Here is a 25,780-nt window from a genome sequence, read left to right on the forward strand (position 1 = left end):
GATGAGAGAGTTCCTGTGCTCAGTAACTTAAAATCTCATAAATATTTCATAAATGGGGTATGAATAAAAGTGCTTTGGTGGGTGCGTTCACTTTGTGAAAATCTATCAGTTTGTATTAGGATGTATACCATTTTCTGTAGGTATATAATACTTTAAGAAACAGATCCCACCCCCACCCCCAAAGTGCTTTGGGAATTCAAAATTGGAAGAAGTTATTTTCAGTTGAAAGAATAAGGGGAATACCTTCACAAGGAAACTAACTTTCAGTCTTTATGTTATATTATTACTGAGAGTTCATAATAACCGGGATGAAGTGGTTTTATTTTCAGGTAAGCAAATGCTATCAGTATCATCACCATTACTACTTATTAAGAACTTACTATGTACCAGGCAACATCTAACTTCTTTGTGCATGTTAATCTACTGAAGGAAGTAACTTACTCTTGTTGTCTCCATCTGACAGAGGAAAAATGGAAACACAGTGAGGTTACATAAGTGGTGAAGGCAGGCTGCAAACTGCTCAGTCCAGCTCTTCTCTTATCCAAACAGTAGCAGTTCTCAAAGTGTGGTCCAGGAGCCTTCATGGGTCCCAAGACCCTTTCACAGGGGTCCACATGGTCAGAACTATATTTGTAATATGCTAAGACTTTATTTGCCTTTTTTGCTCTCATTTTCTTAATAGTGTACAGTGCAGTTTTCCAAAGACTGTATGATGTGCGCTGTCGAAACAGATTGAATGCAGAAGCAGATACGAGAATCCAGCTGTCTTCTATTAAGCTAGACCCTGAAGAGAGTTACAAAAATGGAATACAATGCCATTCTTCTCATAAAATATTTTGTTTTGCAAAATGTATTTTCCATAAATTATATTATTCATGTTAACGTTTAATGGTTTTATTATTGCTTTTAATACATTAATAAATATTTAAATTTTTTCTGTTTCAATTTTTAAAATGATAAATACCTATAGGTGTAACTCACATTAACCAAAGCACTTTGCCGTCCTCAATAATTTATAAAGAGCATAAAGGGGTCCTGAGACCAAAACGTTGGAGCACCACAGCCCCCCACTGTTCTGCCTTAATCAAGCAGCCACAGAAAAGCGGGTTTTGTGGCTCTAGTAGCAGCTTTGGAGTCCAGTCCATCTCTGTTTGAGGTCTGGCACATAAAAGTTTCTCTTTCCTTTTTTTCCTGTGAAACTGGACATAATATTTCCGACATCCTGGGGAGGCTGTGAGAATTAAATGAGAGATTGCAAGTCAAGGTCAGGGGCATCGTAAGCCCTCAGTCCGTGGCCCCAATCCTGGAATTGTTCTTGTGTTACCCACAGGTGATGGACTTTTACTGCCAGTCCTGTGAGACCGCCATGTGTCGGGAGTGCACTGAGGGGGAGCACGCAGAACACCCCACAGTGCCCCTCAAGGATGTGGTAGAGCAACACAAGGCTTCCCTCCAGGTCCAGCTGGACGCTGTCAACAAAAGGTGCGCACACCTCCCTCTGGCTCCCCGCTGGGCACCTGTGCTTGATACTTGGCCTCAGGGTCTCGTTTCTCAGTGGGACAGTGGGTTCATGTCACCTAAATAAATTCTCCTCTGATGGTGGGTCTGTAGTCATAAACTAGTAAGTGATAAGGGACGTCCCCTGCCCCTTGGGAAAGTTCTCCTTATGTTATGAGTGGTGGCGTTTTTATTTTAGGACCTGAGTATGATGAAATGAATAAAATGTACTCGAGGAAAATAATCTCAGGAGATCTCTGAAATTGGTGCCTATAACCAGCTTCTCTGAGGAGCCTTTCTTAGTTGCTGTGCTTGACGTACTTACAGACCAATTGTCAGCTGACTGGCTCCTCCCTTCTTGAGCCCAACAAAATGGTATCAAGCAGAGATTGCTCTATTTTCCTGACGTTTCACTGCTACCAGGCTCTTTTCTTGGCATGGAAATAAAGGGACAGAGTACTGTGTGATGCATGAGAAAGACCAAAGGGAGGAAATAAATAGCCAGCTGAAAATAAATCTCTTTGCCAATAGTTGTAATGATAAAAGTGTGGTTATTCTATACTAATTAAAAGAACTTGGGAACTTGCAAGAAGTTCCCAGGAAACTCTACGTTTAGATAAGTTTTCACATAATTGGGGAAAAAGATGTAGCTGTATATTTAGAACAGTGGTTCTCAGCGTGGGTGATCTATCCCCTCCACACCCATCCCTCCAAGGGATATTTGGCAATGCCTAGAGACAATTTACTGTCACAACTGTGTGTGTGGGGGGGTGCTATTGGCATCTGGTAGAGGACAGGATGCTGTTAGACCTCTGGTAATAGACAGCACAGTCCTTTGCAACAAAGAATTATCTGGCTCAAAATACCCATAGGGTCAAATTTGAGAGAGCCTGGTTTACCGGGTGAGGAAAAGCCATGGGGTTTGGAGACCTTCAGCGCTTTGTGCCATCCATGATAAAAATTAGATGACTAAGGTAGATTGAAATAGTCATGGGCACTCAAAGTCTCTTCTCTCAAAGGCTGTAATTATGTCTTATTCCTTTTGTTGTCCAGTGTTTACTTTTGAAAGATGATGAAAGGCACCGAAAGTGTTTTTGGACAAAATACTGTGTTTAGATACGTAGATTGTTTTTACTATTTCCAGGTTGATGTTAAATAATAATGATCTCGAACAACTGTTTTCCAGGCTCCCAGAAATAGATTCTGCTCTTCAGTTCATCTCCGAAATCATTCATCAGTTAACCAACCAAAAGGCCAGCATTGTGGATGATATCCATTCCACCTTTGATGAGCTCCAGAAGACTTTAAATGTGCGCAAGAGTGTGCTACTGATGGAACTGGAGGTCAACTATGGCCTCAAACACAAAGTAAGACTCCAGCTGTTCTCACAAATATCCTGGAAGAGACGCGATGTCTGGGACGCTTCTTGGCACTAGCTTGCTGTGTTCTAACAGCAGCAAAGGGAACACAAGTGGGCCCCTACGTGTCACTGTTGCACAGTTAACAGGAGTTGTCATTTAATGGCATCGCCATCTATTTTTTTCCCCTTCCTGTTTTCAGCTAAACTCTGATTCTGTGACTTTAAGTCCTAATTTATAATTTGACACAAGGCGAGGTTGCATATAAAGTGATGCTTTCAGGACTTAAAGTTAAAGTGGGCTGTTTTTCCTCCTTCATTACAACTCTAATAGCCTTTTAATTGCTCTCTCATCCACACCAACCTGTTCGTCTACTGCAAAGTAAACCCTGACTGCAGGCTTTGTTTCACTCTGCATGTCTGAGCACAAAACCAAGGAGGAAAAGCTTCTGAGGTTCAGGTGTGGAGACTTTTCATTTGTCTGGTTTCTGTTCCTTTTGGTGGTGACAGGGGAGCTTTGGACATTGAGGAAAGACACTGAATGATGAATATTTCAGATGTCAGACATAGCAGTCTGTTCGCCAAGCTCTTGGTGGTGGGTGATGTTTGTGCTGGGTCCTGTCAAAAACACATGACCAGGAAATATGTGTGTGGGAGAAACAGGGCGAGGCGAAACGGAAAGAGAAGGTACTGGGCATGCAGTGTAGGATGATGCATTAGAACCGGATTCACTGGGTGAAATGAAACATCCTTCGCTGAGTGGGCAGGTGCAGAAACGGTGCTGGCCCGCGGAGAGCACAGCCCCAGCGCGCCGCTGCATTCTTGTGGCTGAGCTCTCGAGCTGCAGGAAGCACTCACCCCGCTCGGTTTTGCCCACAGGTCCTCCAGTCGCAGCTGGATACTCTGCTCGAGGGGCAGGAGAGTATTAAGAGCTGCAGCAACTTCACTGCGCAGGCCCTTAACCACGGCACCGAAACGGAGGTGCTGCTGGTGAAGAAGCAGATGAGCGAGAAGCTGAACGAACTGGCGGACCAGGACTTCCCCCTGCACCCGCGGGAGAATGACCAGCTGGATTTCATCGTGGAGACCGAAGGGCTCAAGAAGTCCATCCACAACCTTGGCACGATCTTAACCACCAACGCTGTGGCATCCGAGACGGTGGCCACTGGCGAGGGGCTGCGGCAGACCATAATCGGGCAGCCCATGTTCGTTACCATAACAACCAAGGACAAAGACGGGGAGCTTTGTAAAACCGGCAATGCCTACATCACCGCGGAGCTGAGCACGCCCGATGGCAGTGTGGCCGACGGAGAAATCCTCGACAACAAAAACGGCACCTACGAGTTTTTGTACACCGTCCAGAAGGAAGGGGACTTTACTCTCTCTCTGAGACTCTACGACCAGCACATCCGAGGCAGCCCGTTCAAGCTGAAAGTGATCCGGTCAGCGGATGTGTCGCCCACCACCGAGGGCGTGAAAAGGCGCGTGAAATCCCCGGGAAGCGGTCACGTAAAGCAGAAAGCGGTGAAAAGACCCGCAAGCATGTACAGCACTGGGAAACGAAAAGAGAATCCCATCGAAGACGATTTGATCTTTCGAGTGGGTAAGGAGAAGGCGGCGCCTGCAGGCAGAGCTTTGGGTAAGGGGTAGCTTGGGAGAGTGTTGTCTCAAGGAGGAGCATTGCAGGTCAGAACTTCTACCTGGAGGTGTTGGGAGACACTGGTATATTTTATTAGGTGAGCTTATGCAGTCTCTTTCTCTGGAGATATTATGATTTATTCCCCCCCCCACCCCCCGTCCCGCTTCGCTCCCTCCTCCTCCCCCTCTCCTCCTTCCTCCTCTCTTTTAATGCTGCATATTCATTGCAGAAAATTTGAAACGAAAATAAGCAAAAAAAGAATTAGGAAAAAAAGCACTCTTAATCTGGAAAACTGAAAGAAAATGTTGGCAATCTTTTACTCCCTATAGGAATGTTTTTAGAGTACTGCCTAACCCAAAAGGCAGAGAGATCGTTGTATCAGATAACTTTGTGCATTTCTCTGAAATCTGCCAGCTCAGGCTGCACTGTGGGCAGAGGGTCTGTCACTGCTTCTGTACTCATGTAAATGCTGGACGTGGGGGACATGGTGCATTGCCAGTTGTGGTCACCTCCAGTGTGTGTGTAGCTAGCTGGAGAGCAGCCCCAAAGAGGGGAGGGTGGGGGCAAACCTAGAGAATGGAATGGGGTGGGGGCAGAAGCAAGAAGGTGCAGGATGAGACAAGAGATTTGGGTATGTAAATAGCCCTTCCCTTCCTTCCCTTGTCTGATTTATTGCCTCTGATTTTATTTATTTATTTATTTAGTTAGTTAGTTAGTTTCAGGTGTACAAAACAGTGTAACAGTTCAACATTTATCATTTATATCCCTAGCACAGTGATAACCCCCTTCCCCCCATCTACTACCCCTCTGACATCACATACAGCCATTACATTTCCACTGTCTCTATTGTTAATGTTGTACTCCTCTTCTTGTAACCATATATATGTATGTGTATATATACATACATATATATATACATATATATATATATATATATATATATATATATATATATATAATTGTAGTTGACATTCATTATTGTTCAGCTTCAGCTTCAGGTGTACAGTGCGTGATCAGGCATCTACATCATCCCTGAGGTGGTCTCCCTAATGAGCCAAGTGTCCATCGGATACCCTACAAAATCTTTACAACATTGTTGATTATATTCCCCAAACTGACTTTCGTATCCCCGTGGCAATCTTGTGGTTACCGATTGTGCTTTCTAATCCCCTCACTTTCCTCCTTATCCCCACCCCCAGATGTTTTTTCTTTCTTTCATATGGAAACAAAAGTTGATGTTGATTGAGACTAATGTATTTTCTTTTGTTTATTTTCTCAATAGAAAGCAAACTAAATACAAACCACAAGCCATCTGACAATTCTAAAGCAAAATGTCTCCATTGTAGTTACTGTATCCAAAAGTAGCTCCAGCCTGCTTCTCTTTCTGCCTCTTCAATCCTGCATGGCAGGATCTCTAAAACAGCACTGCGTGTGTATTAACTGGCATGTGTAGAAAAACAGTTCTAATATAGATTGGGGAAACCTTAGCTTAAAGGAAGGAAACAGATTTTTTTTTTTAAGCTGCAGAAGCTTTAGAATCTGCTGACATGCTCTTTAAGTCTCCAAGGCAGGGGAAGGATAACAGGCAGCACTTCCAAACTTTTCTGACCAGAGAACTTTCTCCACGGACGACTGGAGAAAATAAGACTCCTTGTAACATTCTTGGGCAAATACTGTTCTGTTAATACTTTAGGCTGAATCTTGGTAAAGACCGTGATGTTATATATAAGTTGTCTGCTCAGAGCTTGGAGGCCCCATACATTTACTGGCCATGTGTGCAGTGTGGGTGCAGAAGTTGTTGATCCGCCAAAGCAGAGTGGACGAGCTGGTGCAGGCGCAGGACTGGGAGTCTCCCAGGTCTGCCACTCCGGTTCTGCCACTTAATTGAAACTTGGGCAGGTCTCTTAGCTTCCCTGGGCTTCAGTTTCCATGTCCATCAAATGAAAAAACAAGAATATCTGCTACCGAGAACTGTTCCAAATTCCAAGCTTTATGCCTGGCATATGGGAGGAGCTGAATAAATAAAAAATATGCTTTTGCTCATGCAATTAAGACACTAGCTTTTCCCTACTACCTTTCCTTTTAGAAAAAGTTAAGTCGCTACTGTCCATTGATCTCCTGTATTAAGAACAAAGTCAGCGTTGAATTCAAACCTCCCCTCCGCCAGCCAAGGGACCCCAGTCTCCTTCCCCAGGCAGTTTGCAGAGAGGAGAAAGGCACAGATCTGGGTTTAAATCCTGATCCTCTTTGCCAGCTGGGCAACGGGATTACCCTTTTGTAACCGGGTTTCTTTCTCTGTAAAATAAAGGGAATGAAATATTACCTAACTCTTAAGGTGGCTGTGGGGGTGGACTGAGAAAGAATTCTCGTAAAATAAATGGCTGCCTATGTATAGTAAGTGCTTAATTAATGGTAGTTATTGTTTTACTATTGTTAAGATTATCAGTAATCATCATGTCCACCTGTGATTCTCACCTGAGACAAAAGACATCTCTTTTAGGTGTGTTTAGAGATGAAAGAAATGAGATCTGCTCCCTCAAGGAACTTATCGTTTGGGGTGACAGATGTATGACCAACTAACTCTCATGCTATGGGTGAGGTGATGAAAAGCTATGGAGATGAGAAAATTTAAACAAGACTTGAATGATGAGTATGACTCATCCAAGTGGACAGGTGGAAATGGCACCCCAGGCAGAGGGCAGTGTGAAGAGCAACGGCAAGGTGAAGAGGAGTGCACATGACTGATATTTCAGGGGGACACATCCTGGGAAAAGACGCAGGGTGAGCTAAGGTCAGAGGAATGGAGGTGATGAGGGCAGTGGCTGGAGATGAGGCAGGACAAATCAGCGTTGGAGCCCACTCCTTCTTGAATGACCTCTGTGCTTTCACACCTGGGCACATTTGTCCATGAATTCTTTCCCCAATTTTATTCTTCCCTCAAGTACCACCTTCTCTTGAAGAAGCCACTGTGATTACTATTATTTATGCATGGATCTTATTTCCCAATAAGACTGTAAATTACTTCAGGTCAAGGATGGTATCTTTAATCATTTATAATCCCCCAATAATACCCAGAAGAACACTTTGCATAAGTACTTTGACCATTTGAAGTAGGATCAAACTGTGACCTACTGTGTGATTTACCACTTACCATTGTCAGGTCCCAGTTTTGAGGCCAGGGACACACAGACCAGACAACAGTGCACTAAGTTCAAAGGCAATCATTCCATGTACTCCCCTGCATGGAACTATGTGAGGCAGTATCAAGACAAACAGTGCTGGCCTGCTAAGAACTTGTCTTTTCAACAAGTATACTGTTAGCTACAAATGGGAAACGCTTATACTAATAATTAAAAGAGTTCAACTTTCTTTTAGTTATATCTTTGCTTGAGAACCTTAAGTATGTCTGTACAGTCAGGGTAGTAGGTGCACTGTAATAGAACATTCATGATTTGAACAGTCCCTTTGTGCATGAGTTAAAGCCTGCCACTTGTAATCCAGAATTCACTGAAACTCGGAGCTACACATCTGAGGTGGCAATTGTGATTCTACTCTTCCCTCAACTGGTCTCACACATACTAAACTCCTTGTGCTACCAATTTTGTGTTAAAGATACATAGTTTTCATAATATGTGTGTTAGGGCTCATACAACAACCCTAAATAATGTGTTAATTTTGTGTGTTAGTGAAAGTGAGTCATCACTTTCTGAGTGATATAAAAGATTTTCAGGGATGATAAATTTGACTCAAATTTTACCTTCTTCACTGATTATCCGGCCCCCCTAGTTAGCTGTAACTTTGCTGTTTGAGTACCTACTATGTGCCAGACACTTGGCTGGGTCGTGGTATAAAGAGAGGAATGAGATTCTGACTCTGACTTGGAGCAGGCCACAGTCTAGAAGGAGACAGATGGAAAAAAAATATATTTTCAGTATGAATCAAAGCACAGAAATTGGGGTGGGATGGGGGAGGAGGCTGGCAGGCAGTGGGGGTTAGGGAAGGTTCCTAGATGACATATAAACTAAGCTGGCTTTGAAAGAATCTATCTGATGGAAGGAGGAAAAGGGTGTTTTAGATAAAGGTACAAAGCAGGTACAAATGTGTGAAGGTGAGAAGTTTCAAGGAACTGCACGAGTCCATCATCCCGGAGCATCAAATGAAGGGAGAGAGAAGCAGAGAAAAGTTTATGTTTCTTTAGTAAGGATCTGGGACTGTGTTCTGTATACCTGTGTTTCTCAAAGTGTGGTCCATAAACCACTTGAATTCTTTGGGGTGCGTTAACTACTGTAATTTCCCAAAGTTGAGGTAAAAATGAGAATTCCTGAATTCCAAACTGCATTTACAGAATCAGAATCTCTGCGGAAGGGCCAGGAATCTGCATTCTGTAAGTTTCGATGAAGTTTATGCACAGTGAGTTTTGAGAACCATTGCTACACGGGTGATGGGGAAGCACTGAGCAGTGTAATGTAGTGTAGTGACTTACTAAGATATTTATCTCCAGAGCCCCTGGAGGCATGATAGGGTATCTATTGGAAATGTCTCCCGGGAGGCAGGAAACTGCTTTCTATTGCAGTAGTCCACATGAGCCAGAATGAAGAGTGATTTGATGCAGTAGAGAGGAAATAGCAGCTTTATGAGCTACTTAGGAGGAAAGAGGCAGTACTTGGTGACCAAATCCAGCATCTAGCTGTTTGACTTGAATGCAGTACGGGTATAAGGCGGTAGACTGAATGAGTGAATGATGGTTAAGCCTGTAGATTCTGAGGTCAGACTGCCCTGGGTTCTAGCCCCAACACTGTGACTTTCTTATCGGTGCACTCTTGGGTAAATTACTTAACTTTTCAGTGCCTCAGTTTCCTCCATAAATGGGGATAAAAAGAACCTACCGAACAGGGGGGATTAAATGAATTAATACACAAAAGAGCTTAGAATAGTGACACTGACTAATAATGTTCAATACATTTTAGAGAGACAAACTAGGTAATACTAGTTAACATATTCATAGTTGTGTAGAAGTAATAGTTAACCTGAGAGGTAAGAACGTAGTAAGTAAAGCGCTCATTCCCTCAAGTAAAGCCTGATTTCCTCAATTTGAACCCCAGCCTGCTGTTTGTTAGCTGTATGATTTGGGGAAATTTATTTAACCTCTCTGCGCTCAGTTTCTTCATCTGTATGTGGGGATGAATTTAACACATACATCACTTAGTGAGAATGAAAATAATATATATAAAGGCTTAGAACAGTGCAGGCACATAGTAAGGACTCTCTAAATGGTTGTTGCTGTTATTTTGTCATTGTCAACCAAGATAAGCAAAGTAAGAGGAAGAGAGGTTATGTTTCAGTTTTGACCACCCAGGTTGAAGAATACCATAGGCAGTTTGAAGTTCAACAAAGAAGTCAGGGCTAGAGATGAACTTGGAAGTGACAAGTGTAGAGAAGTTACTTTAAATCATGAGTTTTAATAAAATGTCAAAGATAGGAGTTTTGGTTTAGGAAAGAATGGATGGGGAACAGAAGCAGGAAGAAGAAACAGGCATTCCCTAAGCCAAGCACTGTGCAATCTACTTGTGTGTCAGCTTACTTAAAATCCTTAGTAAGTATAATACACTTTCAGTTCCTAATGTCCCCATGGTATAATATACTAACTACAGCATAATTTGTGGCTTGCTAGAGCCAGCTCATACTGGCCCTCAAACCACCTCCCCACTCTGTGTTTAGTGACTTCATGTTGGTAGCTTGAAATCAGCCAGGATGGGAGTATTTACACTCTAGAAATGGGCAGATGATACAAATCAGAGCTCCTCCCCCAGCTCCCCAGCCCCTGCCCCTCAAGAGCCAAATTACCAGGACAACATATAAATTATCCTTATCTTTGACAAAGGAGGCTCAGAGAGCTGGGGTAGGAACCCAAGCTGTCTGTGACTGACGCCTGTGCTTTTCAATTGCACAATGATTCCTCTTCATCTAAAATGGCCTTTAACTACTGTAGTTTCCCAAAGTTGAGGTATGTGATGCCTCCCACGCCTGAAAACTTAATTATATGCCCACTGTGAATGAGTTATTGTGTTATTCTCGTATTGCAAAACAGTCCTGAATGAGTTTAGGGAAGTAGCTTAGAGCATCTGTTGATGATGATTCCTTGAAACCCAGGGATCATTTTTCCCGGCACTGTCAGAGTTTACTGACTAGACGCCATGAGCGTGGGTTTGTCAGCTGCTAAAGAAAGGCCCCGAACAAAGGCGGAAGCCAGATGTGGGAAGGAGTGAAAGAATTATAGTTGAGTTGTTTCAAATTATGTAATTCATACACCATACCTTAGTGAGTCCGTAAGTGAATGGAACACTCATTTGTACTCTAGAGCAGTTAGAGCAGTGAGCTTTCTTGTAATACAAAATAGATGTGTAAATTCACTTATCGTGAGTCCAGAGGCTTTACAGTAACATATAATATTTTACGCCGCTTTCCCCTGCCTCACCTCTGCGAACCACCACTTCAAATCTTCCGTCCCCAAAATCTCAGGGAAAGGAGATCATGCTAATTTGGCATCTGAGGTCATTATAGGAACCCTGCCCTCACCCCTTGAGCAACTTATCCTTGGGAACTCTTCTGGCACGGGTCAAGTGGGAAAAGATGCCACTAATATTTACTGAGTGCTAGCTAGGCACCACGCTGTGTTATACGGTGCAGAAGCGAACACGACAGATGTTGTTTCTGCCCTTAGGAAGCTCACAGTTTAGTGAGGGAGACGGACAGTTATATAGTTAAAATACCACGTGATAAGAGATGGAGTTTTCTAAAGGGTTTTATGGGGAATTCATGATCCACGTGAACCCAAAGGGTAATCACCCTCACCTCAGACACCTGGTATTCTAAAATCCAATTAGGAAGAAGCCTAGTGTGTATCAGAAAAAAGTGTTATGTAAATCTCCTAATCTCCTGCTCTGGAGAACCCAGGTTTTAGTCTTCCCTCTGTCTCTCTAACCTTGTGATATGTCTACCTTCAAATTCACATCTATAAAATGGACTGATAATATTTATGCTGCTAATTATGGGGTCGTTATAGGGAGTGCATGAGAGAAAGTATGTGAAAGTACTGTAAATATTCTGAACATTTGACTTTCCCATGATGTAATAATGCAGGTTGTAATTTACTCACTCATTAATAATTCATTCAGCAAACCTACTTGGTTGGCTCAGTTCCATCTTCTTGCATTATTCCATTCTAAGTTTCTAGATTTATTTAGCATTAATTTTCTCATTAAGCTGGAGAGGGGATGGAAAAAAGTTTACAGTTGTTGATGTCCTATTTCAGTTCAGGGCCTTATTCCCTTACCTCTGTAATCTTCCTGGGGCCCTGGGTGGAGATGACCAGGAGGAGCAGGGAGGAAAAGCTGTTGGCTTAAAAATTCATTTTGTGCTTCATAGGCTAGTTCAACATCTGGGAAAAACGAGTTTGATTACCTTATGGAATTGTTGCCAAATTGTTTATAATGACTTTTAAAATTCATGTTACTTACTTTACTAGCCAAAATGTAGCCATCAAATGAAATCTTCTACAACAAAGTAGACGGGAAAACATTTTACAAGTGATGTATATGTGCCACATTTAGATTCATTGTGAAAGAACTAGTTTTCATTATGTGTCTAGAATACTTTGGGGGGACTTTTCTATAGTCTAAATAGAATTTGCTAAAAATCTGGAAGAGTAAAGCATGAATCCAAATTATTTGTACCTTTTGGAATTTCTATTTAAATTTCTATTTAAAACAAATTTCTATTTAAAACAAATTTCTTTTTGTTTTATTTTGGTCACGAAACACTTTATAAGCACTTGGACTGTGGTCATTTCAGTATAACGATGATAGACGGTAGTTCTGCATCATTACTCAATATCAAGATTTCTCTAGTTTAACTGCAAGTAAAAAAAAAAAAATTGTCAGCAATTAGTTGACCTTCAAGAGTATGCTGGTGGTTTCCTTTAATCCTCATGAGTGACACTGTGATCCGGCTCTGCTTAAAAAGCACCAGTGGAGTTTTGAACAAGAAACGATGATCATGACTGATGAGACAGAAGATGCTCGTTAGAATCAGAGCAGGTTACCAGTAATGCCAATCCCAGGTCTTTAGACACTGAGCCATGTGGCGTAAGGAAAAGGAGTTTTAAAAATAAATATTAGAAAATTAAAATGGCACTGCCTGTTCCATCTAGCTGTTTTAAAAATGTGTAAGCAATCTTGGAGGAACAGACGTGCCTCGAACCCTGTGATTTCATTTACATGTGGGGCAACAGACTCAAGCTCTAGTTAACTTGAGACCAAGAATAAGAGCTGGGCCAACACATCACCCTGGAGCTCAGGGGAGGATGGAGGACCCCCTTCCAGCTGTGTGGTCCTCTCTTCGGCAGCGTAGTTCCGTTGCTCTCGTGACCCAGTCAGTCTTGGCAGGTACTGAGCATCTCGCATTCATTTCAGTGGCAAAGAGTCTTCCTTTCCTTGTTCGGAGTGGTATTGATATGGAGTCCAGCTATATGTCTTTCCATTCTAAAATTATACCCCCAAATACAATGGTTTCCCGTTTCTACCGGCATTCATTCCAAAATGTGTGTTTCCTTCTGCAAAGAAAAAAAAGTGTTAGTATTTTTTGCTCAGATAGTCTCCCTCCTTCAACATCACCTCTGTGTTTTTCAGAAACAAAATGAAATCTGTTTGACTAACTAAGGCATCCCCGAACCTCTACTAAACACTATTCTCCCCATTTTTTCCCTTCCTTTCACACATCCACTGCTGCCACCTGCAGAGCCTTCTCTCAGTAGAGCAGGCTTTGTCCTTAGCAGGATGGACAAAGGGTTAAATCAAAGAGGGCAACGGGCAGGTTTTTGTCCCTACCTGGACCAGAAGGACAAGCAAACCAATCTCCATCTACTCTGTTCAGGGGCTTCTTACTCGTGCCCCACCCCCCTCCTGTTTTCAGGATTTCTTTCCCCTGTTTTTGTGCCCTCTAAGCCACAGTGCACTTCCGGTTTTACATAAGTGAGGACTGACCTAGAACAGCCTGGGCTGTCCTTACAGAGTCACTTCTTATTTTGTTCAGGTTCCACTTCAGTGGTAAGACTCCTGCTTTTGTATTATGTTTCTTCTTGGTCCTCGGGTCCTCATCTTGCTCACTTCCATGCTTTTGTTCATCAAAGGTTTTGATACATTAAGTGTATAGTATTAAGAGACCCCGACCTTGCCTCCACTACCTTTTCAAAAGTAGTTATAAACTGAGCCTTTTAGAAGAATTGTTTCTTTTCCCAGTCCTCCAGTTTTGCTGTATCCATTAACCTGCTGTTGTTCAACCATCCCTTCCCCTGCCCCCTCCAGCACGTTCCAACACACCATTTTTAGAGTATTGGCTGATGCCACAGACATGCATGTTATAGCATTTCTGTGTGGGTCAAGTATAAGAGATCATCTCGTCTGACTCGTTTGAAATAAAATAAAACAGTTTCCTCCGCCCTGTGGAAGATGTTTTGAGAATTGGGACCTTACATTTTTGTTCACATTAGTGAGAGTAGGTAACATATGGAGGTGGTGAGTAAACAAGATAGAGTCCAGGATGTCAATAAAACAACTACCCTGTGGAGCTGGTGAGAACTAGGTGATCTGAGATGGCTCTGCCCAGAAATTCTGTTGCTGATTTTAGTCTGAGTTTAATTCTATCACCAGTTTTACTTCCTAACCTAAAAATCTGGTTTCAAGTGATAGCTCCCCTTCCCCCATCTACTATCCCTCTGACATTGTATATAGCTGTTACAGTTCCATTGACTCTATTCCTTATGCTGTACTCCACATCTTGTCACTATATATATGTATACTGTGTTTACCTGGAAATAAGACCTAGCTGGACCATCAGCTCTAATGCGTCTTTTGGAGCAAAAATTAATATAAGACCTAGTATTGTATTATATTGTATTATATTATATTATATTGTATTATATTATATTATCATATTATATTATACTGGGTCTTAAATTAAAATAAGACCTGGTATTATATTATGCTGGGTCTTATGTTATATTAAAATAAGACCGGGTCTTATATTAATTTTTGGTCCAAAAGACACATTAGAGCTGATGGTCCAGCTAGGTCTTATTTTCGGAGAAACACGGTATTAAATTATAGGTGATATTCATTATTATTCAGCTTCAGCTTCAGGTGTACACTGCAGTGGTTAGGCATCTACACTGTCCATGAAGTAGTCTCCCTGATAAGACAAGTGTCCATTGAATACACTACAAAATTTTTTGTGACGGGTGTAAATGTCTAACTATTACATTGTTTTGTATACCTGAAACTAAAAAAAAAAAAAAAAAAAAAACCCCACAAAAACATTAAATAAATAAATAAAAAAGAAATAAGGTTAAAGAAAATCTGGTTTCAAGAGTCTAACTATTCTTGGGGGATCAAATGTATGGTGATGGAAGGGGAGCTGACTCTGGGTGGTGAACACACAGTGTGACTTATGGATGATGTGATACAGAATTGCACACCTGAAATCTATGTAATTATACTAACAATTGTCACCCCAATAAATTAAAAATAAATTAAAAAAAAAAAAAAAGAGTCTAACTATTCTTAAGCAGTGCTTAAGCCATGTTTAAGTTGAAGTTCAGCACTGTCGGCATCTTTGTCTATTCTTTCCTAAGGCCCTGCATTGATGTCTAAAAGCAAAGTATCAAATTGCTCTTTTTAGATGATGTAATACAGAATTGTACATCTGAAATCTATGTAATTTTACTAACAATTGTCACCCCAATAAATTTTAAAAAAAATTGCTCTTTTAAATACAAATGAAATTGTAAAACTGAGGTATAGCTTTCTTTCTCCATGAAAATTTAAACCTCCTCCTGGGTCATTTCGGAGCAAAATTGATTGTTTCCATCCATTGTTATTTACATGGTCCCTTTGAAATAAGTTATAAGCACTTCTTTTGAAACAAAAACAGACATCTGTTAACCCATAGATGCCTTTGCTATTTTTTCTCCTGCCCCATGTCTCCCATTAGAAGAAAAACACAGTAAAGATGAGAATGTTACTAGGATTAATTAATTTTCTTTTGCCTTTCTTATTTATTTCATCCAGAAAGTGCTCTGTCAGGATATCTTTTACATTTTCAGGAAAAATATACAGCCTATGAAATACTGAGTCTGTGAAAATAATACTGAAAGTCAAGTGTCCATGGTTTTTCTAAGAGCTGCTGACAGGGTGGGATTTTGGCAAAAGTCTAAAATAAGGCCCTTTCCTATTGCATGTCCTCAACTGTAATGTTAGTTTTTATTATCATGTCTTTGTGGAATCTAAACATATTTGAATCATGTTAATATGCAGCTACAACTTAATAAGAGAAGATGGCATTTGCTGGAAAAAGTGAGTTTGCAAAGACTTGCTTGGTCTGGAAGAGTTTAGCAGCATGAGGATTAGGTCTGGAGGGGGGACATTCTCTTTTTTTAAAAGTATGATTTTTTTTAAAAAGTATAATTTTTAAAAGTATAATTTTAAAATAATGCATTCTCACATTACCCATGGAAGACGGAATAATTCTCTTGCTGAAACTGAGAAGTCTTCTCTATTGCTTAATTTCTGTGGTTTTATGATTTATTTTTAGGTACCAAAGGAAGAAATAAAGGAGAATTTACAAATCTTCAAGGAGTAGCTGCATCTACAAGTGGAAAGATATTAATCGCAGACAGTAACAACCAATGTGTGCAGGTATGGCCCCTAATTGTATACCTTTAACCACTTACATTGATAAAATAGGTACAGTTGTATATTTCTTACTGAAGACTTGAAGTACGTAATGCAAGGAAAGAAAGGGAAGCTTATGTGTATAGATTTTTCTTCCAGTAGAGTTTGTACATATGACAAAGGTTTCTGTTTCTGCCTCACTCATTGCTGTGTGAGTTCTCATTCCAATGAATGTAATTTGTTTTACAGATATTTTCCAATGATGGCCAATTCAAAAGTCGTTTTGGCATACGAGGCCGCTCTCCCGGACAGCTGCAGCGGCCCACAGGGGTGGCTGTGCATCCCAGCGGGGACATCATCATTGCAGATTATGATAATAAATGGGTTAGCATTTTCTCTTCAGATGGCAAATTTAAGGTAAGAGTAACTACCAACTGGCCACTAAACAGTAGAGAGAAGGACTAGGAAATAGATGATGAAATTGTCTTTTTCTTTTTTGAGATCCAATAAAATACGCAACTATTCTTTATGCACAAAGACATCTTGACTGTGTTACATCTAAGTTTTACGAAGTAAGAGTAACAATGATATTGTCAGAAATCTACTCAGATATATCCTAAATGTGGCTTCATTTTATAAAGCAATTAGGTTACCCAGGCAGCATTTTTCATACCGTCAGATTTACCTCAATTCAATGGAAAACAACAGCCTTTAGAAAAGGATTATTAAGACGCAATTTACATTTCCCTAATTAACCTACAGGTTGTCATTTGTGAAGTGTCTTCTGCTTTCTCAGATCTGTGATAGATGATATGGGAGAAACAGAATTGTAAGACGTGGTCCCTACCTTTTAAAAATATACAAGCCCCTTGAGGAAAAAAGACTAATACACAACAAATGACAGAAAACAATTCATGGCAGTCCTTAATCAGTCATAAATTTTTGGTACAATCTAAAACTGTAGTGTAACGTATATACCGTGGGAATCGAAAGGAAAAGAAAATGGGGGCTGGCTTCATGGAGAAATTGTAAGTTGAGCTATACTTTGAGGGATTCTATCATTTGACATACTTGTTATCACTCCCAGCATCATCTTCTATGTTTTTCAGCAAGTCACCTAAGAGTAGAGAGCTCTCTGCTGTTAACAGAAATCTCTCTTCTAAGGTATCATCAAAGAATATTATCCTCCAGTCCATTTTCTACACTTGTTCAGAGATTATGAGACACTTCATCAAAGGTGTTTTTGAAGACCATGTGTACTACGCCTTCTATATTCCCCATTTGGAGGCTTCTCTTTCAGTTGACAACATGAACTTGAACTCAAACAGATCAATCCTTTGGAATCCCAGATCTGTGGCTCACTACCTGTTTGGCCTTTGGCAAATTGTATAATTTCCTTGAGCTTTGATAGCCTCCTATTTCAAATTTGGATTTAAAAATCTATCTCATAGGATTTGGGTAAGGATTAAATGAGATTTTATTTCTGAATTTTATATGTGCCTTAAATGAATTAGGCATCTAAGAAATGTTCTTTTCCAATGCCTCTAGTAACCCTGTCCAAAAGAAGAGGTCGATTAGATCAGCTATGATTTGGGCTTCATGATCTCTTACCGGCTCCTGGTAGTTATCCCTTCCTTGTCTAAATGTTCAGAGATGATGCTTTTCATAATCCATTCTGTAATCCTGAAGATTGCACAAAGTTCACTCATTAGTCTCTTATTGGAGGAATTTGTATTTTCCTTTTTAAAGTTGTTAGATCACTACAGTCATGTAGTTTCTATTAAACAAGTTACGTAATTATTAATCCTCAGATGGGATCCTCTGTTTTGTGTGGGGCAGCATTTTTTTTCTTCTAGGAGAATAAAAAGCTATTGTTTTTAATTTCACCAGATTATACACTATTCTTCAATTGATTTGTTTGTCCCACTTCCGATGTATTGTCTCTGTAGGATGGCCATGTACACAGAAAGATCTCTTGCCTTCCTGTATCTCAAACTTACTCCCTTTCTTTTATGTTTTCATAATTGTATTTGTAGTAAGCCATACCCAAATATGACAACTTTTACATCAGTAGAATGAAAACTATTCAGAAACCTCTTGAAAATATCCATCTAGTTTGGAGACACCCTTTGTTTTTGTTTCATACTCCAGCAAAACCATGACCTGTCTTTTTAAATTCAGAAATGAAAACTAAAGTAGGTATTGAAACAGGAGTTTTATATCTATTATATTGAAATATTTTATATCTAATGTAGTGAAACGTATTGAAACAGGAGTTTTACATCTAAGAGGGAAGGGTTCATTTATCATTCAGTGGTTCTGTATTCTGTATGTAATAGACACTCTTCCTGGAAGAACTGGTTTCTCAAGGTTGGCATGGTACTAGTAATAATTGGAATAGATGCTAAAGAGTGCTCACACCCCCTAGAGGATCGGGGGAATGGACATGGTATACTTTCAACATACCCACCACACCCTCTTTTTGTTTAAGATAGATGTTGATCAAAACCCAAAGAAAGGGTAGAAGGATAGCAAGTGAAAACACTTTAATTCTGTAATGGGAGTTCATCCAAGTGTGATGTCCATGACCATATACTGAGAGATACTTATTTTCTTTTTCGATGGGATTCAGTAAAACTAAACAGATGCTCAGAAAGACAAACCTTTAACATAAACATGTATTCTTTGTATTTATTCCTAATATATCTAGGGATGTAACATCTTTTGTCCTTTTCTTTCTTTTACTCACTAACTTCTTAGCCCTAATATGCTTCTAATTTTTTCCTCTCCATCGTCCTTCCTGACTTGTATCTTCTGGTCCATCTAGGAAATTTTGTGACTCCAGAACAGATACCAAGGACCCTGGCAACCATATTCTAAAATAGCTCATCTCTTCCCTCTTCAATTTAAGGACCTATTTGTTGAGCTAAATACTTTCACTTAACAGTTCCAGAGCCAGGGTCTAAAATATCTTTGCTTACTATTCTATTTAAGATAGGGGACACACTGTCAAGCCAAACGCAGTAATTCTTTTTTCACTTAGTAGAATCAAATGCAGCTAAACTAGAACTGATGCAGGGAAGTGGAAGGAAAAGAGGTTTTGGTTCAACATTTAAGTTTTTTGCTTTTAGAACTACACCAGTTCTCACTACATGATAGAATGGCAGTAATCCTTTATTTTCTGTTTTTAATACTGCATGATTACCATCCAGTTGGTATTATATGTCTGAGTCATTCTAGGAACAACTAGTGTTCGTAATGTTGGGTCGTAATAATATTCTTATTTTAATAATCAGAGTCTTCTCTCTTCCTTTTGATTCCGCTGACATATCTTCCATTCAGTCATGAAAGAAAGTACGTAATTTCTTTGCAGGCGATTATGTTATAGTCTCTTTGATCTTTGGGTGAGATTTCAGAATCAGAATCAAATTTATAGAACACATTCCCTTGCCAGAATGCCACTGTTTCCTTCCTAAGTAAATGTGTCTCTTGGTTCTAAAGAGATCAAATCTGAATCTGTCATTTACAAACTTCCAAGAATAAAAGATTATACAGAGTCTGAACCCCCACTCTGGGAAAGTCCCCACCCCTTTCTCCATACTCTTTCTTGTACATATCTTCATGTTTCTGTTGGGAAAGAAGATAATCTTGTGGGTCCAGTATGATACCAGCTGAATAGGGTGAGGGAAAAGGAGATTGTGTGCCATACTCTGTGCTTGACACTTTCCTTTATCCTTTGGCATCTGCAAGACCCAGGTAAATAGCAGAGCTACCATTTTACAGATGAGAAAACTAAGGTTCCAACTGATGGAAACAAAGAATGAATTTTACTTTGAAATTTTGCTCCTGGGCTACGGGAGGAACTGTGGTGTCATAAAAGGAATTAGGAAATCAGGAGGTGCTAGTTTGGGTTTTCATTTTTTAAATGGTGGAAATGAGGAAGATAAATTGGGTTTGACATTGAGTTTAAAATGATAACTTGTAATATAGGCAATGACTAAAGATACGGATTTGAGCATCGTACACATAAAGGTGAAAGTTGATGCCATAACGTAAGTGAGATCTCAGAAGTGTCTAGGGTCGTACTGTCCAATACAGTGACCACTAGCCACATGTGGATATGAGTTCTTGAAATGGGGCTGGTCTGAATGGAGATGTGCTGTGACTGGAAGAACACACTGGATTTCAAGGACTTAGTCCCCAGAAAAGAATGTAAAATATTTCATTAACGATTTTTATAGTAAGTACATGTTGAAATGATCACTTTGGGATATATTGGGTTAAACAAAATGTGTAAGTCAATTTCATTTTCCCTGTTTCTTTCTTTTTTGTTTTTTTTTTTGATGTGGTTACTAGAAAATTTTAAGATACACGTGTACCTCACATTATATTTCTATTAGACAGCACTAATATATAGAGGGAAAATAAGAGAACTAAACAAGAAGCTTTGAGAAGGTAACTTTTCCGGATTTAAAGTTTTTAATTTAAAAAGAAATAGAGGCAAGTAGATTTTTCAATAATGAAAAGGAAGAGTTTCTTCTACCACCCCTAATATCTCTTTCTAAGATATAAATACCATTTGGTTTTTTACTTTCTCCTCCAGGAGTGTGTGTGTGTGTGTGTGTGTGTGTGTGTGTGTGTGTGTGTGTGTGTGTGTATGCATTTAACACAAATGGGCTCAGACTATACTCACTGTTCTGCATGTTGCTTTATAACATATCTGAGAAATCTTTTGTAAAAACACAAGGATCTGCTTCGCTCTGACATTGTAAGCCTTGGGTCCTGGGAGAAGGGTGGGTCTTGCCATCCTCTTCACCCACCAGGCTCTCTTTTGGCTGCTCCCTTTCTTGTTTATAGTGACCTGTCTCATCAAGTCACTGTTCCACGTGGCTTTGGAGATGGCCTATTTGAATTCTCCCAAATCTACCAAATTGAAGACTAGATACCAGGCACTTCACTGAGTGACCTAGTTATTGTGATGTCGAGTTTTGTAAGCGTTAAGCCCATTTTAATTTAAGGGCACAGTAGACACGTTTGTCTCTGCAATGCGATCGAGACATCTTCGAGGGTAGGAGCTGTGTCTTACTGTCTTTGTCTACAAGTGCCACTTAGTGGGTGCTCAGTCAGTGTTTGTGGAATTCGTAGCTAAATGGGTAAACGAGTAAAGTACTTCTTTCTAAGAACTCTAGAAAATGGAGCTACAGAAGTAAAGGTATACGGGCATTTAAGTACCCACTGTAGTCTACTCGGAAAAATATATAAGATTTAAAATGCATAGGGTATATATATTTGATAGAAATCTAATGCTTTCCTCCCATTTTAGAATACTGTAAAAACTGGAGCCATTTAATCATCATTTTACCTTATAATAATGCTAGAGTTTTAAAGTTAATATATTAAAGAAATATGTATTGAGTACTTATTAGACACCAAGAAGCACGGTAGGCTCTGAGTACATGGTGCTGGATAAAACAGACATCTCTTCTGGCGGTGTGGAACTTAATTCTAGTGAAGTTCAGTGGCAGATGCCTGGCGATTTCAACATGAATTACGATATATAATAATGACAATCATAGCTTCCTTTCAACGATGGCTTAATATGTGCTCTACTTTACATTCAGCACTTTCCCTGCATTGTTTTTAATATATATTCCAAAAATACCATTGGAGGTTACTGAGGTCATTTTTTGACACTTTTTCATATGTAAGGAATCTGAAGCTCCAGGAAATTAAATCTATTGGTGCCAGATGTGTCCAAAGCAAGTGACGAAGGATTGTCTCCGTACTCCTAACCCAGTGATCTTTTGCTTTAAATCCCGCTGCCTCTTTAGAAGGGAGCGATGATCCCGGTTAAGGGGATTCCAGAACATTTTTGGTGGTAATCCCTTTAAAAAAAATAAGGATTTCATATAATTATCCGTAGCCGATAATGGGACGTGACAACGATAATTTTCCAAGACAGGCGATCATTGTGGGATATGATTCTGTGCTCCCCTGTTTGAACGTTCAAGTCCATGTTGACTAAAACCCATGTCTGTCTTCATGTTCTGCAGTGTTGTAAACCTCACTTCCATACTTGTTTCTAACAGACAAAAATCGGATCAGGAAAGCTGATGGGGCCCAAGGGAGTGTCCGTGGACCGCAATGGGCACATCATTGTTGTGGATAACAAGGCATGCTGCGTGTTTATCTTCCAGCCAAACGGGAAAATAGTCACCAGGTTTGGGAGCCGAGGCAATGGGGACAGGCAGTTTGCAGGTACACTCGATGGTAATACGTAAACCCCCTTTTTTATGCCTCTTCTGCTCACATTTGCATGAGGTTGGAGCATGCTGAAGATGCCTCACCCCCAGTGTGTTTGCCGGCTTGGGGGAAAGATACTGGGGATGAAATCTGAGCAAGAGCATGGGTAGGCGCTTCTCGGTGATCCCACCTGCAGGAAGTTGACCGGTAATCCATGTGCGGTTTTGATTGGTGGCACTTTACAACTCAAACGTCTAATCTTTGAATGTTAGTAGTCAATGAAGCATTCATTTTGTAACAAAATATGTTTAAATAAGAACGTTTGAGGAACAATGTTAGAACTCCTGTTTCTGTCTAGCTGTAGCTTTATTTAAAAAGCCTCTGAATGAGAATTTTGTTCACCGTTTTAAGTGATTGTAAGAGCGTGGGAGTTCAGAGTATTTGCTAAGGGAAGGACCGTCTCTTTTATTTCTCTTTTTGGTGTGTCACTATTGTAGCCACCAGCTTACTTAGTTTTTCACATCTATGAGAAGAAGCAGAAGATGGTTAATTAACTTTCCTTTTTGAAAGGATGCTTTTGGCATTTAATCTTAATTTGCATAATCTTTCTTTGTGCTTTTGTCTCCAGTTCTGCCAGGTTCTGAATGTCACCCAAAATTATAAAGTGTGGGTTTTCTGCTCTACTTTTTAAAAAATGTGACACATTTGAGTCTTTTTTTTCTCGCTGCTAAGAGTTGCCACGTGTTTCCTCAGCGGGAACTGAGGACCCTAAAATGACTAATACGTGCTCAGGGAAGCTAGCAGATGTGACGTTCAGATGGTGGAGTGGAGAATGAGTTTTGATGCTTATTGCTCATCCCATCTTCATTAGGGCTGCTGAAACGCTTAGCTTGACCTGGAAGAAGTCAGAGTAGACAATCCCAACTGTAGAATGATAGAGGATCCCCGTTATTTGGAGCCAGAGGTCTGGCTGAATGATGTGTCAAGGACTGGGACTAAACTTCTTTGTTCTTTCTTAAATGACTTAGCCATATATTAAGTTTTGTAATTGCTATGTTGTTATAATCTTTTTTGTTGTTATGATCATCGCATATTTTTTTCCATCTTTGTTGCAGGTCCCCATTTTGCAGCTGTAAATAGCAATAATGAGATTATTATTACAGATTTCCATAATCATTCTGTCAAGGTACTATAAACACATCATTTATTGTTAACTTTTAACTTTTCATTGAGAAATCAGTCTGGGAGAAAGTAACGTAGTGTTCACGTATACACACGGGACTTAACGGAGGTAATCTAAAAGATCAGATTTTGCTTCTCCTTAAAGATGCAGGTTTTAATTTGGACCACACTCTTTGGTGAGTCTGAAAATTGAACAAAATATGGTGGCGATGAGTTTCTTAATTTGAAATTGGTGTAAATGAAAACGACTTGAAAATTAAATTTGAGAAAGCAATTACTTGAACTTGGAGAGGCAGAACTTTCTGAAGCTTAATACTTTGTGGCTGTTCAATAATTAAAACAAGGTCGCCTTTTCAATTTCCTGCATCATAAGGCCTTTCAAACAAAATTAGATATTAGAACTCTGGTGCAACGGATTTGGGGAGCGGAATAGCCCTAGCATAGATTCATACAGGATCTTTTGTACTTCCTAGAATGCTTTCTCACACTTGGTGTTCCTTAGAAAAAAACACCCATCCCCTCTGCCAAGTAGTAGATAGTACATCTTTCTTACTAGGTACAGGGGGAAGAAAGATTTGACCTTTGTTATGAGCAAATCAGGAAATAATAAAGTGGTTCAAAACAAATGTCTCATTTACTGAAACTAGAAAATGTTTCATAACATTCTAGACCAAGCTTCTCGAGGTGCGATGCATGTTCCGTTGAAGCCATGCCAGGTGGTCAGGGGCAGACATTTTTAAGAGCCATGTATTTATTTTTAGGGTTGCCTTCTGTTTCCATCAAGTGATACTGGTTTTGTACTTATAGAAGTGATGTGAAGTTTTCCTTGTAAGTAAATTCATTTAAATTTTTAAAAAGTGAGGCATTTTAAAGGAAAGGTAATAAGGAAACAGCATAAGTGGTATGCCAAGGACTGAAGTTTGCACTTAGAGACAACCATTGAGCAACCAAAGTTAAAAATGATTTGTCAGTGTTGATAATTGGAACAGATAGATAAGGATAGGATTTTAACACCTAAAGGTGCTCTCTCTTCTGTGTCCTTCACCCCACATTCATCCTGGAAGATAATCTTTAACCTGAGTAAATGGAAAAGTTTGAACTTTTCTGATGGCTGTCAAGTCCTTGTGCAAAGGGTAGAGCATATGAGCTATGGTGAAGGGTAGGATGAGGGAAAAGGATGCCCACCATTGCTCACTTCCAAGCCTGCCTTCTGCCATGCGGTCTCTCCAGAGTTGCTACCATAGTGGTGGACCTCCGTCCCCCCTCCCCCTACCTCCCTCAATGCCAATAAGCTGCATATTCTCACCTCTATGGGAGGTGTCTTGATAAAGGGAAGAGGACAGTGGGAAAAGTCAGTGGCAGAGGCGTAGGGAAACTGAGAGCAACGAGGACTGGGCTTGCAACCCTCCACACTCGGGGGGCTGTCACAATCCTGTGTCATGATCATAACTATGAAAGGATGACACAGGCTATTACACTTCCCACCCTTCGCTCACTTCATAGAGGAATCAGTCATTTAACTATTGGGCGTTCAATCAGAATACCCATATGTATCCTAACAGTGCAAAGGCCAGCAAACGCCTGCCATAGATGCTCCCTACCGCCCACCCTGCTCCCCCCACAGGAAGACAGTAATGTTTATCAAGTTGCTCTTTTCTATGAAGCACAACTGTGGCCCCAGAGTCTTTCCTGACCCAGTGCTTCAGGCAGGCTCTGTGAATCACCTGGCATTGGTATGTGGGATGACTCCTATTTACCAGCCCTGGCTGACACTGTAGGAGGAAATAAGACATATGTAAGTAACCAAAATGCAAGGAAGATAGCAATAAGTGATTACTTACACATTCGTACATATAAGGTTCTAGAAGTACGCAGAAGATTTCTAAGTATCAGGGAAGACTTCCAAGTGGAGTGGTATTTGAGGTTAGCAAAATTCTGAAATCAGAAAACGATTTCTGAATATCATCAAAGTTATAAAAACATTATAAAAAGCAAAGCTATAAAAACAATTTCTGCTCATACTTCTGCATCTTAATATGTTTTCATCTGAATACTTCATAAACAATTAAATGACCTTTTAGATGGAGAAAATATGATTTATAATTATTGATTCTGAAAACTTCAAGTTTTTAATAC

The 25,780-nt window shown here is 40.1% G+C and overlaps 1 protein-coding gene across 9 annotated transcripts in view; it reads left to right on the forward strand.

The window, feature by feature from the left end:
- The window catches only part of TRIM2 (tripartite motif containing 2), a 132,557-nt gene that overhangs the window by 94,027 nt on the left and 12,750 nt on the right, over nucleotides 1-25,780 (forward strand). For 8 of the 9 annotated variants that reach the window (XM_033133942.1, XM_033133938.1, XM_033133937.1 and 5 more), the window contains exons 4-10: nucleotides 1,331-1,482; nucleotides 2,684-2,864; nucleotides 3,734-4,457; nucleotides 16,140-16,243; nucleotides 16,469-16,636; nucleotides 22,309-22,489; nucleotides 23,578-23,648. In XM_033133942.1, coding sequence (XP_032989833.1) covers nucleotides 1,331-1,482; nucleotides 2,684-2,864; nucleotides 3,734-4,457; nucleotides 16,140-16,243; nucleotides 16,469-16,636; nucleotides 22,309-22,489; nucleotides 23,578-23,648 — 1,581 coding nt within the window. The remainder of the gene's footprint in view (nucleotides 1-1,330; nucleotides 1,483-2,683; nucleotides 2,865-3,733; nucleotides 4,458-16,139; nucleotides 16,244-16,468; nucleotides 16,637-22,308; nucleotides 22,490-23,577; nucleotides 23,649-25,780) is intronic. The other variant, XM_033133943.1, reaches the window with a different exon arrangement.

This window comes from Rhinolophus ferrumequinum, chromosome 18 (assembly GCF_004115265.2).
Source record: "Rhinolophus ferrumequinum isolate MPI-CBG mRhiFer1 chromosome 18, mRhiFer1_v1.p, whole genome shotgun sequence".
NCBI classification, from domain to species: domain Eukaryota; kingdom Metazoa; phylum Chordata; class Mammalia; order Chiroptera; family Rhinolophidae; genus Rhinolophus; species Rhinolophus ferrumequinum.